This window comes from Artibeus jamaicensis, unplaced genomic scaffold (genome assembly GCF_021234435.1).
Source record: "Artibeus jamaicensis isolate MK-2021 breed Jamaican fruit bat unplaced genomic scaffold, CSHL_Jam_final contig_1284, whole genome shotgun sequence".
Lineage (NCBI taxonomy): Eukaryota > Metazoa > Chordata > Mammalia > Chiroptera > Phyllostomidae > Artibeus > Artibeus jamaicensis.
In genome coordinates this window covers 2648782-2664325 of record NW_026521249.1, presented here as the reverse complement: position 1 = coordinate 2664325, position 15544 = coordinate 2648782, and the positions used below count along the sequence as shown (strand labels likewise).

The 15544-nt window shown below is 44.9% G+C and overlaps 1 protein-coding gene across 5 annotated transcripts in view; it reads left to right on the top strand.

The window, feature by feature from the left end:
* MAP3K19 (mitogen-activated protein kinase kinase kinase 19) overlaps positions 1 to 14653 on the top strand; it is an 85011-nt gene extending 70358 nt beyond the window's left edge. For 3 of the 5 annotated variants that reach the window (XM_037167211.2, XM_037167213.2, XM_037167214.2), the window contains 3 exons: positions 471 to 605; positions 1568 to 2265; positions 14587 to 14653. In XM_037167211.2, the coding sequence (XP_037023106.2) occupies positions 471 to 605; positions 1568 to 2265; positions 14587 to 14653 (900 nt within the window). The remainder of the gene's footprint in view (positions 1 to 470; positions 606 to 1567; positions 2266 to 14586) is intronic. The other 2 variants (XM_037167216.2, XM_037167215.2) reach the window with 2 other exon arrangements.
* Positions 14654 to 15544: the final 891 nt, after the last annotated feature.

Here is a 15544-nt window from a genome sequence, read left to right as displayed (position 1 = left end):
TGTGTGTGCGCATGAAAGAAAGTCTTTAATCTATGTGTATTTGTGTGTAAATGTATGTATGTGTATACAAGTGTATGTATATATGCTTGTGTAAATATGTGTGTGTTTGAGTGTGTATGTGTTGTGGAAATAAGTGAAGAACAAATGCTTTGCTATTCACTATAGCAAAGCAGTCAGCCACCATCACTTGCATTTGGCAGCAACTCAAGGGCAGGCAGAGGAATGGGAAAGTTTTTTAGTGGAAAAAAGGGAAAGCTTCAGGTATTCCTGATTGAAGGCTGTTGGCATGGGGAAGCTGTAGGCCGGCTACCTAGAAGGGGCATCCTCTGTGATGGTTAGGGGCACATATTTGGCTTTCTCTAGTTAGTTGATCTTAAGTTAGTCAAAAGGAAGACTGACTCTGCTCTCTACCTCTCTACCCCAAAGACTCAAGTCTAATGGTGACTTTTCTTTTTGTCTCATTCCTCCAGAGACATAATAATGGGTTCAAAATATATGATGAGAAATTTCTCAATGAAAAGATCTTTTCTGAAAATAGTTTAATGTATGAAGAACCTATCCTGTGGACCAGGGGTGAGATCCTTGGGAAGGGCGCCTACGGCACAGTAAGTTGAATGGGACACAAGATGAAACCAAAAATCCCCAGCCCTCCTCGCCCCCTCCTTCTCTGACACTCTGAGTGAGCCCCTACAACCCCACTTCCTACTCTTTTGTTTAGAACTATTTCAGTTGGAAGTAACAGGAAACCCAACCCAAAACTGGCCCAGGGAAAAGAGGTCCACTGCTTCGTGCAGCTGAAGGACCTGGAGTAGGTGGGGCACCAGGGACAGGCAGTTTCAGGGGAGAAACCATGTCAGCAGGAGAAACCATGTCGGCCTCTCTCATCCCTCCTTCCAGCTCTCATTGTCAGGCTCCACGTGGTGGTGCAGTGGCCACTGCTTTTCTAGCCTCTCATTCTCTTAGGTTCACATCCAGTGGGAAGGGAATCGCTTTGTTCAGCCACCCAGAATATGTTACTACAAGTGGTGAGAATCATGGCAAAAACAAAAGATGTTTCTTACCTTTTGTGAATTGTGAGAAAGATCACTTGAAGTCCTAATACTACAGATAGTATTTACATAGGTTGGCAAGGAAAAGACGGACCCCCGATAAAGCATGTTGCGTTTCTAGCTGGAGACATTTGAGGAATCAGTGAAAAGGCAGGAAGCATGAAACCACTGAAATCACATGACAGAGAGGGCGGCTGAATTTTCTCAGGACCTGCCTTCCTCTCTCTCCTTAGAGTTTTAGCACCAAAGTAGCCCTATTTCATTTATTACATGAAGATATTTCCCAAACCACAATCTCATGTAGTCATCATAGCTATCTAGGAGGTAAGTATTATACCTCTGCTTAAATGACTGAGAAGTTATACAACTGGGGAATGGGGGAAGCCAGGATTCTACCCCATCCAGGCCATTATGGCGCCAAGCCATTATGATATCCATGCAACACATTGCTCCTCCCCAGCTTGGCTCCATTGAAACACTGAATTATATTTAATCAGAAGGTGTTTGTTTGCTTCTAGGTGTATTGTGGTCTAACTAGCCAAGGACAGCTAATAGCTGTAAAACAGGTGGTTTTGGATACTTCTGATAAATTAGCTACTGAAAAAGAATACCGGAAACTGCAGGAAGAAGTAGACTTGCTCAAAGCACTGAAACATGTCAACATCGTAGCCTATCTGGGCACATGCTTAGAAGAGAACATTGTAAGCATTTTCATGGAGTTCGTCCCTGGTGGCTCAATCTCTAGTATTATAAACCGTTTTGGGCCATTGCCTGAGATGGTATTCTGTAAATATACAAAACAAATTCTGCAAGGTGTTGCTTATCTCCATGAGAACTGTGTGGTGCATCGAGATATCAAAGGCAATAATGTTATGCTCATGCCTACTGGAATAATAAAGTTGATTGACTTTGGCTGTGCCAGACGTTTGGCCTGGGCTGGCTTAAGTGGCACCCACAGTGACATGCTGAAGTCCATGCATGGGACTCCATATTGGATGGCCCCAGAAGTCATCAATGAGTCTGGCTATGGGAGGAAGTCGGATATCTGGAGCATCGGCTGCACTGTGTTTGAGATGGCCACAGGGAAGCCGCCACTGGCGTCCATGGGCAGGATGGCAGCCATGTTCTACATCGGAGCACACAGAGGGCTGATGCCTCCCCTACCTGAACACTTCTCAGAAAGTGCGGCTGACTTTGTGCGTGTCTGCCTAACCAGGTAAGCAACTCAAAACAGGAGGAAGATAAATTACTAAAGATTTCAAGCAGCTGACATTTCCCCTGCAATTTATGACCCTTTCAACCCCCCTCCCATTATGAAGAGAAGTAGGGAGTGATTTTATGCTGAAAGGAATCATTATTAGCTGTTTTGGGTGATTGTGTCCCTTGTTGGATCACGGTGTGGGGGGTAATGCTTCAAGTAGAAAGTGCCACAATTAAATGTCTTACAGGGTTCTAACAATTCTTCCCCAAGTCAGCAGGTGTGCTAAAGATCTACATACTTACCTATAAATGGGATGTCTTCCCTGGGATGGGCCAATGTGAAATGACATCACCTGTGGTTAGGTTTCCCTTCCCTCTCTTGGAACCAGTGTTCTCATTCCCTTCCTAAAACCAGCTCATAGAAAAATATGTGAGAAGTTAATTCATACACCAGGATTGATATGAATTGATTGGTTGATTAATAAATGACTGACATTTAACGTATTGGTTTCCCCGGAAATACTTCGATTTAAAGTGAGGATAAACATTTTGAGCCAAAGGAACAGGTCCCTAATTAGAGCATGTTAAGCATCAAGTTGGGGAGTATTGGCAAAGCAGAACATCCCTAAGAAGTTGCCTTTCTCCTGTTATTTTTTAATATATTTTATTGATTATGCTATTACAGTTGTCCCATTTTTTCCTCCCCTTTATTCTCCTCCACCCTGTATGCCCCACCCCCACCAGCATTCCCCCTCCTTAGTTCACGTCCATGGGTCATGCATATAAGTTCTTTGGCTCCTACATTTCTTATACTGTTCTTAACCTCCCCCTGTCTATTTTGTACCTACCAATTATGCTTCTTATTCCCTGTAGATTTTCCCCATTCTCTCCCCTCCTTTTTTCCAGTTGATAACCCTCCATGTGATCCCTAGTTCTGTGATTCTGTTCCTGTTCTAGTTGTTTGCTCAGTTTGTTTTTGTTTCTTTTTTTTAGGTTCAGTTGTTGATAGTTGTGTTTGTTGTCATTTTACTGTTCATATTTTTTTTGGTTGGTTTTATGGTCTTTTTTTCTTTTTCTTAGATAAATCCCTTTAGCATTTCATATAATAAGGGCTAAGTGATTATGAACTCCTTTAACTTGACCTTATCTGGGAAGCACTTTACCTGCCCTTCCATTCTAAATGAAAGCTTTGCTGGATAGAGCAATCTTGGATGTAGGTCCCTGCCTTTCATGACTTGGAATTCTTCTTTCCAGCCCCTTCTTGCCTGTAAGGTCTCTTTTGAGAAATCAGTTGACAGTCTGATGGGAACTCCTTTGTAGGTGACTGTCCCCTTATCTCCTGCTGCTTCTAGGATTCTCTCCTTCGTTTTAATCTTGGCTAATATGATTATGATGTGCCTTGGTGTGTACTTCCTTGAGTCCAACTTCTTTGGGATTCTGAGTTTCCTGGACTTCCTGGAAATCTATTTCCTTTGCCAGATTGGGGAAGTTCTCCTTCATTATTTTTTTCAAATAAGTTTTCAATTACTTGCTTTTTTTCTTCTGCCACGCTATGATTTGGATGTCAGAATGTTAAAGTTGTCCTGGAGATTCCTAAGCCTCTCCTGATTTTTTTGAATTCTTGTTTCTTCATTCTGTTCTGGCTCAATGTTTATTTCTTTCTTCTGGTGCAAATTATTGATTTGAGTCCTGGTTTCATTCCCCTGGCTTTTGGTTTTTTATACATTTTTCTTTATTCACTTTGCATAGCCTTCACTTCTTCCTCTAATTTGTGCCCATATTCAATCATTTCTGTGTTTTAAACTGTGCATCTGATAGGTTGGTTATCTCTTCTATTTTTGTAGCTTTGATCTGTTCTTTCATTTGGGCCATATTTTTTTTTTGTCTCAGCATGCTTGTTACATAGTAAGGGGTGGAGCCTTAGGTACTCACCAGAGTAAGACAACCCTGGTCTCTGCTCTGTGGCACTGTATATGGGGGGTGGGTGCAAGAGAAAACAATGCCACTTGCTCAGCTCTTGGGTGGGTTACAGTCACTTCCCACACTACCCACAAGCAAACTGTGTCCTTCTGGTGCTGATTCCTGGGTTGGTGGGTTTGTGTATGTTCCAGGACCATGTGGGTCTTTCCAACAAACTCTTCTGTGAGGTTGGGAGTTCCTCCTGACGCCACAACCCCCACAGATTTTTATAGCCAGAGGTTCTGAGGTTTTATTTGTCTGTGCTGGAACCCTGGGTTGTGTGGTCTGTCTCAGTTCCCAGTTGTTTCTCCTGGTTTATCCCATGCAAGTGTGGGACCAATTGGTCTGCCAGCCACCGCCTTGTGGCTCTGTCCTCTCTGCCCTGGCTGCCTATGTCTGCCCCTCCTACTGGTCTGGATGAATGTTTCTTCTTTAATTCTTTGGTTGTCAGACTTCCTTACAGTTCAATTTTCTGGAAGTTCTGGTTATTTTTTGTTTTTAAATTTGTTGTTGTCCTTCTTTTGGTTGTGTGGGGAGGCAAACTATGTCTTCAGGATAATTCAGAACAGCCTGGTAAGGATCAACATTTAGATGCACTTACAGGATGAGGAAGACTTGAGGCCCAACCAAACAGTATTTCTTGCCTTTTAGTGAATTATGCTTTCTTATTCCCAGATGAAAAGTTCCGGTGCTTTCAGCAAGGATGTATGGCAATCTCCAACTCCCAGAGGGGTCATTATGTCTTTCTTAGTGAATCTCAGGATGCACAGGTTTCCCTCTCCTGGCACAAGTACATCAAAGTGTGCTGGTTGACTTCAGATCATGCAGGTCAGGTCGGCAACACATACCCCAGGGGTGCAGTCCTGGGCATCTTTAGATGCAGAGACACCATAAATTTACCAGCATCAGTTTTGTGGGCAGAGCCCCAGGCACACACTGCTCCATCCTTCCTTGCAAAATCACTTCTGAGACATAAAGGTATTAAGAATATCATATGGACCAGTACCAGTTTTAGAGTTTGGTCTCAGCTCTTAAAACTACTGTAGTTGCTTTGTTCTGAATTGAATAATTAGCTATTATTGAGAAAAAAAAATTACTTGCTATTCTCATTTTCTTTCAAGTTGTCGTCACTCACATATGGAGCATCTTTACACAGGTGTAAAGAGAAAGTGTAAAATCTTTCTTATGACTCTGCTTTTAAAACATTTTTTTATAAACTAAGCAACACACAAATCATACCACTAATAATTAATAGGGTTGCTGTGAAGGTTAAGTGAAATGGTATATGCAAATTGCTTAGCAGAGTATAAAGCACATAATTAGGGCTCCTTGGTCAGTAACTGTTAGGGAGAATACTAACCCACCTTACCTAATTGTGTCATATGCAAGCCTATAATTATCTCCTGAAATTCTATGGCAAAACCCTAAGTACTCGAGAACCTGATGTGTATGAGAGTACTCCTTGGAGTGTGGATAGTCAGAGGTAAAGGGGTAAGGCACTTTAAAGTCAGGATGAGCGCAAGAACTGGACAGAACAGAAATTCATTTCAGGGAGCAGTAAGTGTTAGGTCAGAGTTGCTCAAGAAACCAGATGGACACAGCGAGCCAATGAGCAGGGTTTATCAGTGGGGAATAAGAGGGGAAGTGGAGGCAACCAAGGGAGGTTGGGACTCACTCAGTTGTTCTTAGTGCAGGGTTTTTAAGCGCAAAAACCCTTGAAGGTTAACTGGCTGGGTTTCAGAGTCTGATTGGCTAGAGCTGGTTGCTGGGTGCCATTTCTGCTGACCATTGTTATTGATACATCTTGTCAGCCTCAGGTTAAAGCTTCATCCTGCTATGCTGGATAGGCCGATCCCAGACCCCAATCTTAGCCAGGCATCTGTTTGTCCTGGGGAGGGCTGGCAGGCAGTTTCCCAGGCAGGCAGTTTCCCATGATAATTTTTCATTCCTCCTAGGTCTGCCTAGGTCTGTCAGTAAGAAGTAAGCATGGGTGGGGATATTCCCATGGGCAGGCTGAAAGCTCTGGGAAGTGAGGCCACAGAGTTTAGCTTTGTTGCAATAGGCGGTGAGGAGCAGGGGACTGCAGAGGATTTGGGGCAAACAGTGCCATGAAGGAGAGTATTTGAGAAGGCAGGTCAGAAGCATTGTACTGTGAGTCCTCAAATAGAGGCTGCTTGAGACTTGACACTGTAAAGAGAATTCCAGAACACTTCAGGGAAGATGAATCAGAACTTGGTGATGGAGGATGATAGGATTTCATAGTTTTGAATCTGGATAATGGAAGAAGTTATAATAAAAAGTTGTGAAAGAGAAATAGAGGAGGAAGTTGATGAAGGTCCCTACATCTAAGGAAGCATTTGAAGCTATGGAATTGGATTTCAGGAAAGCAACTAAGTTTGGAGGCATGTATTTCAGAATCATAAGACTAGTAGCTATAGTCGTGAAAAAAAAAAACTAGAGGCTGAGGACAATGTTTATGAAAGTGGAAGAAGATAACAATATACATATAGCATTAAGTCTAGCACATAACTGGTAAAAAAGGAAAGGAGGGAAGAGAGAAAGAGGGAGGCAAAGGAGTTGTTCCAAGGCAGATGAAGAACCAGGTAAAGACTTTCTTCTGTCTAAGCAGAGATCATTTCAGGAAGGAGAGGGAAGTGAATACTTCAATTGCTGCAGAGATGACCAGGAGAATACATTAATTAAATTTGGGAATGAGGAAGCCATGTGTTTTTTTTAAAGATTTTATTGATTCGTTTTTAGAGAGAAAGGAAGGGAGAGATAAATAGAGGGAGACAAAAATCTATATCAGGAAGAAAAATTGATTGGTTGCCTCTCATATGTGCCCTGACAGGGGCATGAATTCACAACCCAGGCATATGCCCTGACCAGGAATTGAACCGGTGACCTTTTAATTTGTGAAATGATGCCCAACTAACTGAATAGCACCAGTCTGGGCATCATGGTTAGTTTTAACAGGACAATTTCTATGTAGAGAGGAGTGGGCCAAAAGTTAAGAATTTAAGATAATGAATGTTGAAAAAGTCACTGGTTTTGGGCATTGTGTTGCGACTGATTAAGACCTCACAAGTTCATGGCATTTGCACAGACAGAAGAATATTCATGGACTTCTGGCCAAGATGGAGGCATAGGTAGACACACTGTGCCTCCTCGTACAACCAAAATTAAGGACAACAAAAATTTAGAAACAAAAAATCACTCAGAACTGACAGAAAACTGAACTGTACCAAAGTCCGACAACCATTCATCCAGACCGGTAAGAGAGGCGCAGTTGGTGGCTGGTGGAGAGGGGTCATGGCATGAAAAAGCAGTCGCTGGTGGACCCGGGCACCCAGGCAGCAGTTGGCAGATCCTGGGTGTGGGGTGGCAACAAGCAGACCCAGTGAGGCACTCAAGGCAGTTGGCTGACTGTGGTCACACATTTGCACACAGATAAATCAGACAAAAACAAGCAGCAAGACAGACCGAGCAACCCAGGGCCCCAGCTCTGGGAAATAAAGCCTAAAAACACCGATTGAAAACACTTGTGGGGGTTAAGGTGCCTGGAGAGACTCACAGTCTCACAGGAGAGTTCGTTGGAGAGACCCACATGGTGCGAGAACGTACACAAGCCCACCCATCTGGGAAGCAGCACCAGAAGGGCCCAATTTGCTTGCGGGAAGCAGTGGAAGGAAGTGAAATCCAAGACAGTGTGGAACAAGCACCATTGTTCCCTCTCTGACCCCACCCATACATACAGCATCACAACCCAGCAACTGGGTTGCTCCACCCTGGTGAATACCGAAGGCTCCACCTCTCACTACATAACAGGCACAACAAGACCAAAAAAAAAAAAAAGGCTCAAATGGAAAAACAGATCAAAGCCCCAGAGCCAATATATCTAAGCAACCAAGAGATAGCCAACCTATCAGATGCACAGTTCAAAACACTGGTGATCAGGATGATCACAGAACTGACTGATTTTAGTCACAAATTAGAGGAACAAATGAAGGCTATACTAATTGAAATGAAGGAAAATGCACAGGAAACCAATAGTGATGGAAAGGAAACTGGGACTCAAATCAATGGTTTGGACCAGAAGGGAGAAAAAAATGACCAAACAGAAAAGAATGAAGAAACAAGAATTCAAAAAAATGAGGAGAGGCTTAGGAACCTCCAGGACATTTTTAAATGTTCCAACATCCGAATTATAGGGGTACCAGAAGGGGAAGAGGAAGAGCAACAAGTGGAAAACTTATTTGAACAAGTAATAAACAAGAACTTTCCCATTCTAGCAAAGGAAATAAACTTCCAAGAAGTCCAGGAAGCTTAGAGAGTCCAAAGAAGTTGGACTCAAGGAGGAACACACCAAGGCACATCATAATCATATTAGCCAAGATTAAAATGAAGGAGAGAATCCTAGAAGTAGCAAGAGAAAAGGGACAGTTACGTACAAAGGTGTTCCCATAAGACTCTGAGCTGATTCCTTAAAAGAGACCTTACAGGCAAGAAGGGGCTGGAAAGAAGTATTCCAAGTCATGAAAGTCAAGAACCTACATCCAAGATTGCTGTATCCAGCAAAGCTTTCATTTAGAATGGAAGGGCAGAAAAAGTGCTTCTCAGATAAGATCAGGTTCAAGGAGTTCATCATCACCAAGCTCTTATTATATGAAATGTTAAAGGGATTTATCTAAGAAAAAGAAGATAAAAAAGACGAACAGTGAAAGGACAGCAAACTCACAGTTATTAACAGCCATACTTAAAACAAAAACAAACTAAGCAAACAACTAGAAGAGGAACAGAACCACAGAAATGGAGATTACATGGAGAGTAATCAACAGGGAAGTGGGAGGAGGAGAAAAGGGGAAAAGGTCCAGAGAATAAGTAGCATAGAGGGTAGGTAGAAAATGGATAGGGGGAGGGCAAGAATAGTATGGGAAATGTAGAAGCTAAGAAACTTGTAAGTATGACACATGGACATGAACCAAAGTGGGGGAATGTGGGTGGGAGAGGGTGTGCAAGGTGGAGGGGAGTGAAGAGGGGAAAATGGAACAACTGTAATAGCAAAATCAATAAAATATATTTAAAAAAATAATATTCATGGAGCCGTTGGGATGTCTGGCATGCCTTTATTCACGGTGGGTGAGCCATGAACGCTGCAAGCTGCATGTCCCCCTTCATGTCTCTGTGTGGCACGTGTCATGGCCCTTGCTCCCCAGTGTGGCACCAAACAGGGAGCCCCTAGCCCCCATTTAAATACCAGAACAAACAAAGCCAGCTTCCAGCCAGAAAATTATATAACATAGCATGATTTTTGTGCATGCGAGCCCACTTCATGTTATGGGAACCATTCATCGGACCCAGTCTCAAGGCTATGAGAACAGAACTACCAGGCCCCTTAAAGGCTATGGGAACACTGCTTCCCTTAGTACCCAGACACCTGGGTGAGGAAGCCAGACTGCCTCCACTGACCCTACAATCCACCCCTTCTGAAGTCTTCAACAATTTATGTAAGCATATCTTCTGCAAGGTTTGCTTGGCAAGGAGGGCAGAGCCCTGTAACCCACAACAGCAGTAGAAGAAGCTATAGCAACAAGGAAGCAAAATACAAGTGCTGCCACCCAGGACAGCAAGAACCCACCACCATTCAGTAGTTAAGGAGGCCCACCATTCCGGCAAAGGATCGCCTGTCAGGCATTCAGTGGCAAGGGTCTCAGAAGCTAATGCCCATAAAGCTTGGCTAACATTGTGGTGGACATCAGGAACATATACACAGCATTCAGCCCCTAGGAGGGCACACACCTACCTTGGGATGCAGTGAGCATATCTAAATCCATAGGAAACTGCAAGGTTACTTTTCTTAATTGATACACTTCCTCATTTAAGAGGCTTAAGGAACCATGTGTTGCATTCAATGCAGGAGCAGTGTGCAGAGCTAAAGCAGTTATCAGTCCCAGTGACTATGGAAGTAGCTTGAGGAGAAAAAATAGCTAATAGATAATACCTCCAAGGAGTATGCTTTACCCAGTTTCATGCTTTAAATGCCTCCCAATTGATTGGCCGCCTTACAAGAATTTTCTAAACTAAAGCAGGCAAATAGGGCCATCCCCAGGTACAAGGACCAGTGCAATTTCTGGGCAGGTAAGGCCACCCAGGTAAGCCACACACTCAGAGGGCTCCAGTAGGAACTGCAGCCTATGCAACATCTCATGCCTCCCAGAAATGCTCTAGAATCTGAGCCTGACACAGACCTGCCAGAGTCCAGCCCACCTGGCCATGTCCTTTGGGGTTCTCAGTGCAAAGGGGAGCTGGTCCAGCTAGCTCCATGGCCTCAGCTGTGGGCCACCTCAAGCCATCCTGTGCGGAATATCTGCTTAATATCTTGGGCTTCTCATACCACTGCTTTGTCAGTCCAGGTAGCATTCCACAGGGGATGGTCACTGTTCCACTGGTTCTGAAGCCAAGTCCAATTTGAGACTGAATCAGGAGAGATGAGCCATGGAAGGATGGCCGATGTGCTCAGTGGGAGTTCAGTGCAGACCCAGCATGTTGATTCGTTAGCCACTGAGGCATGGGTATGAACCCAGTCTACTAAGATGTTTGCACTCTAGGGGCCAAAAAACAGAGCAGTTATAGGCACCAGCAAAGGTAAGTCACGACCTTCAGGCAATATACAAGCAAGCTTCTGGTAAGCCAGTGAGACAGTGGCTTGTAGAGGGGGGTCTTTCTGGACATGAACACCAGACCTTTCATGCCTCAACTGGGGGTTCGGCATCTACTTGCAATAACGGGAGGACTCATCATGGGCCACAGGGAAATCACAAAGGTGCCGCCATGAAGAAGCGTTTCACGGTCTGCTGGCCCCGGATATGTCACCTTTAAAACTGGGGGCCATGTCCCAATCTCCCAGGGCACTATTTGCAAGTTTCTCTTCACCCCTTGTCTCCAAGGGGCAACAAGAGTCACCCAACACATGTGAGGGGCTCTTATTTCCCAAGGCCACCTCCAAGTGGCTGTTTGCCCTCGTTCTAGGCCCTCAGGAGACAGCAAGAGAATATTCCCATGCCTGGATTCAGAACAGTATCCTTAGTCGGTACCTGTTACTGAACCAGAGCTTCAGTCGGTGGAGCAGTGCTTCCACCTTAGCTGGGCCCCACGTCTGACTCCTCTCATTCAGAGTCTGGAGGACAGTCCCTAAGCGTTTGGTCCAATCCCTCAGTGCAGGGGTGGCAGCTGCAGCGTTCAGGCCCTGCTTTAAGAGACCATTGTACCATCTGGCTTTTTTACTGGCTATACAGGAGAGTTAAAAGGACTGTGGGTGGCCCTAGTTACTCCCACCTTCTCCAACTCTCATGTCCTCCAGCAGCCAGTATTGTTTCACTGCTGGTACCCGTGGTGGGGATGGCAAGTGTGTGTGGAGGGGGATACTCAGCACATCCCTGCGAAGATCCTTAACAGGCCCCCACAAGGGGCGCAGAATACACTCAGGAATGGGGGACACCTAAACAGTCGCACTTCCCGTCCCCACCCGTCCCCTGTAAAAGAGTTTCTCAGCCCTTTTCCTATTTGAATTTTAAAAGGATATTTCCTCCCTCTTTTGGGGACATGGGCATAGCCAAATACTCCTCTAGACACAGAGGACAGGCTTCTCAGATTACACCCCCAGGTTTTGGAGAGATAATTTAGGCCTGAACCTGCCGTCAGTGTGCGGCCTCCAGGAGCTTGCCCTCCAGCAGTGTGCCTGGAGGCCTGCGCTCACCGCAGACTCTGGCTCCTCCCAGGGCTATACTGCCTCTTCTGCCAGTGCATTCATACTCAGGCAGAGGTGTCTGCTGCCGGTGCCTTCTTCTGGGGCCTTGGCAAGGAGGGCAGAGCCCTGTAACCCACAGCCTCGGCTGCCGCCACCGTGGCTCTCTGCCCCCTCCCTGTCAGTGTGCTGTCTGGGTGCCAGCTCCAGCCTGCTTTTTTGAAGGCTCCGGGGCTGCGCTGCCAGCTCTAACAGCTCCTACCGTGGCCCTGCCTCCTGGTACGCTGCGGCGAAGCTTGGCTCCTCGCCCACGACCCTGGCCCACGGTCACAGCAACTCCTGCTACTTGCCCGCAGGGGTCCCCACCTCTTCTGATCAGTGAGCTCTGAGCAAAGCTTTCCGCGTGTCAGTGCCACCGACCAGGCCCCAGTCCTCTGGCAGGTCACTCTCAGCAACTGTGTTCCAGGTCTGTGTGGGGAGGCGGAGGGAGGAGGATTCCCAGACGCAAACTTCCCCCAGGTGCCTGAGGCTGCTGCCCTCAGGGAACTCAGTTCCTTTGCCCTCCACCTTTTCCCCTGAATTGCTCACTAACCTGTGGAAGTGGCAGGGAGTGTCACAGCTCCACTGCTTGGAGGCTTTTCACCAGGGCACAGATTCAAGCCTTCAAGGCTTTTTTTCTCTGCCTCGGTTGAAACTTTGCCAAGTTGGGAAATGCAGTCTCCTCTTCTTCAGCCTTCAGGGCTTTACTCCTTCTCAGGGCTCTCAGAACTTTGCTGAATGGCAAAGCCTTGCAAAGCTGAAAGAAACACCCAGCCCACGGCCCACAGGGCCACATGGGCACTGGGCTTTCCTAGGGACTTCCCCACCATCCACAGGGCTTTCTCCACTGTGTCCATGCACCGCTGACATTGGGCCAGTCCTGGGGGGAACGGCCGAGCTGCTAGGAGCCCAGTCACAGAATACTAACTACTGGTGACCAGCCACTCCAAGCCTCCTGCCCCCAGCCTCTACCCCTGGCCCCATACCAGTCTGCAAGGAATCCTGCCAACTACGCCAGTTATGTTGGGACCATTCAAGGCCTGACAGGTTCATGGTATTCGGGCAGAATATTCATGGAGCTGTTGGAATGTCTGACATACCTTTATTCACGGTGGGTGAGCCATGAACGCTGCAAGCTGCATGTCCCCCTTCATGTCTCTGTGTGGCACGTGTCATGGCCCTCGCTCCCCAGTGTGGCACCAAACAGGAGCCCTTAGCCCCCTTTTAAATACTAGAACAAACAAAGCCAGCTTCCAGCCAGAAAATGATATAACATAGCACAATTTTGTGCATGGGAGCCCACTTCATGTTATGGGAACCATTTATTGGACCCAGTCTCAAGGCTACGAGAACACAACTATCAGGCCCCTTAAAGCCTATGGGAACACTGCTTCCCTTAGTTACCCAGACACCTGGGTGAAGGAAGAGAGACTGTCTCCACTTACCCTACAGTCATATCATGGCAATATATCAGGAATAGAGGAAGATGGCAGCTTCCTCTATTTCCAGGTAAAGGAAAGAATTTTTTTTTAAAGATTTTATTTAGTTTTAGAGAGGAAAAGGGAAGAAGTGCAAGAAACATCAATGTGTGGTTGCCTCTTGTGCACCCCGTAGTGGAGACCTGACTTGCAAACCAGGCGTGTGCCCTGACTGGGAATTGAACACGTGACCCTTTGGTTTGCAGGCCGGCACCCAGTCCACTGAGCCACAGCAGTGAGGGCAGGAAAGGATTTTTTAGAGAGGCGAATTCTGCATAATTTGAAGGCAAGAAAAAGAGCCCCCAGAAGGGGAGAGGTTTTCATTTGTAAATGATTTATCACTTTTTTCCCCAAAGTATTTTACTTTTATTTCTATTTCCACCTAGGCTATTCTTGGTGGTTATTTGCTTCAAAACTTACCCAAAGACCCCAATTTAACCAAAAGAATGCCTTTGGAATAGTCATTGCAGATAACTACTGGCTGGTTTATTAGTTTATTGACTGGTTCACTAGCAAAAATGTTTTGGTTTTTCGAGGTGAAAAAGACAAAAGCACAATTGTACTATTGCAATTGAGCAACTTCTTTTACTTTACGCTTTTCCAAGACTGCCCAAATAGGGTTATGTCAATCACCAAAGCATACTTAAATGTTTCCTTAACGGCTTTTTGATTCTGGATTCCAGTGCCTCGAAATTTTAAAAGTAAACTTATTGCTAGTTAGAAGTGCATTAAGCTCTTTGAAAAATTATAACTTTACTTGTGTATAAGTTATACCCAAAACTGAACATAACCCCAATGTGAAAAACAGGGCCTACTTTTTAATAATAGCAACTATTTTTTGAAAAATTCCTATGTGCCAGACACTGTTTAAAAGCTGCGCATACATTATTTAATGCTCCCAATGAGTTAGGTATCAGTTATCCCCATTTTGCTGATGAGAAGAGAGTTTGAGTCACTTGCCTAAGATCACACAGCCAAAAACTAGAGCTGGACTCAATCCATTTGCCTGACTGGTAGAGAATATACTTTCATCTTAACGTTGGTATTTTGAGTCAACTACATCTAATCGGTATGCACATTTTGGGGTGATGCTTCTCACGTTTTTCCTTCTTCTTAGGGACCAGCATGAGCGACCTTCTGCTGTTCAGCTTCTGAAGCACTCTTTCTTGAAGAGAAGTCACTGAATATACACCAAGACTTTCCAGTTCCACTATAGATAATCTGTTAATTGCTGCATTGTGGGAATGATGGTTAAAGGACCTTTACTTTCCTACTGGAAAGTCAATCTAACCCAATTTAACCAGATCCTACAGTGTCACTAACTTGAAAAGTTTGTTACATTAGTCTCTTCAAGCTTCAGGTGTAATTATTTATGTATATGAAAATTTTTCTTCAAAACACCTTTCCCAGTGTTTACAGTTTTGACTATCCAGGAACTATAGCCTCTATTGCTTATGCAACATTTCTTTTTATTTTTGCCTTGACAATTTTAATGTCATTGGTTCAAAATAAACTGTAAAAACAAGAAAATTGTATTTAATTGCTTTGTGGGTGAAGGCACATTTCATTTTTATGAGACTTGAGGAAGGTGAGAAGAGACACAATCTAGATTCTGTTCATTTTGTCAGCAATCTTAACCTTGCAGTTATAGGAACTTCAAGGTTAACAGGAAGAGCTAAGGGCCTTGGTGCTTCATTGTCAGAGGATCCCCAAACTCCTCTGAAGACTCCACCTACAAGAAGCTGGGTTATTCAGTGTGGCTTCAGAAACCTCAGGCTGCTTTCCCTGTAATATACACAGTGTGATTTGAGGTCTTCACTTGTTTGCAGAGTGATTTAGTTCATTGCCACATCTAGAACTAGCTAAACCTAAGCCAGCTGGTGGGATGAAGCTAGATCGGGTAGTGAGTTAGCATAAACTTTTCAGGGCACTTTCCTCCTCTTATCCCCACTTAGGTCACTCATTTCCCAAACATTGCTAAACCTCACAAAATGAACACACACAAGTTGTCAAAATGACTACATGGAAGTCCTTCTTTTAAGTTGGTGGACTAAGTGTATTGGACAAGTTTTCTA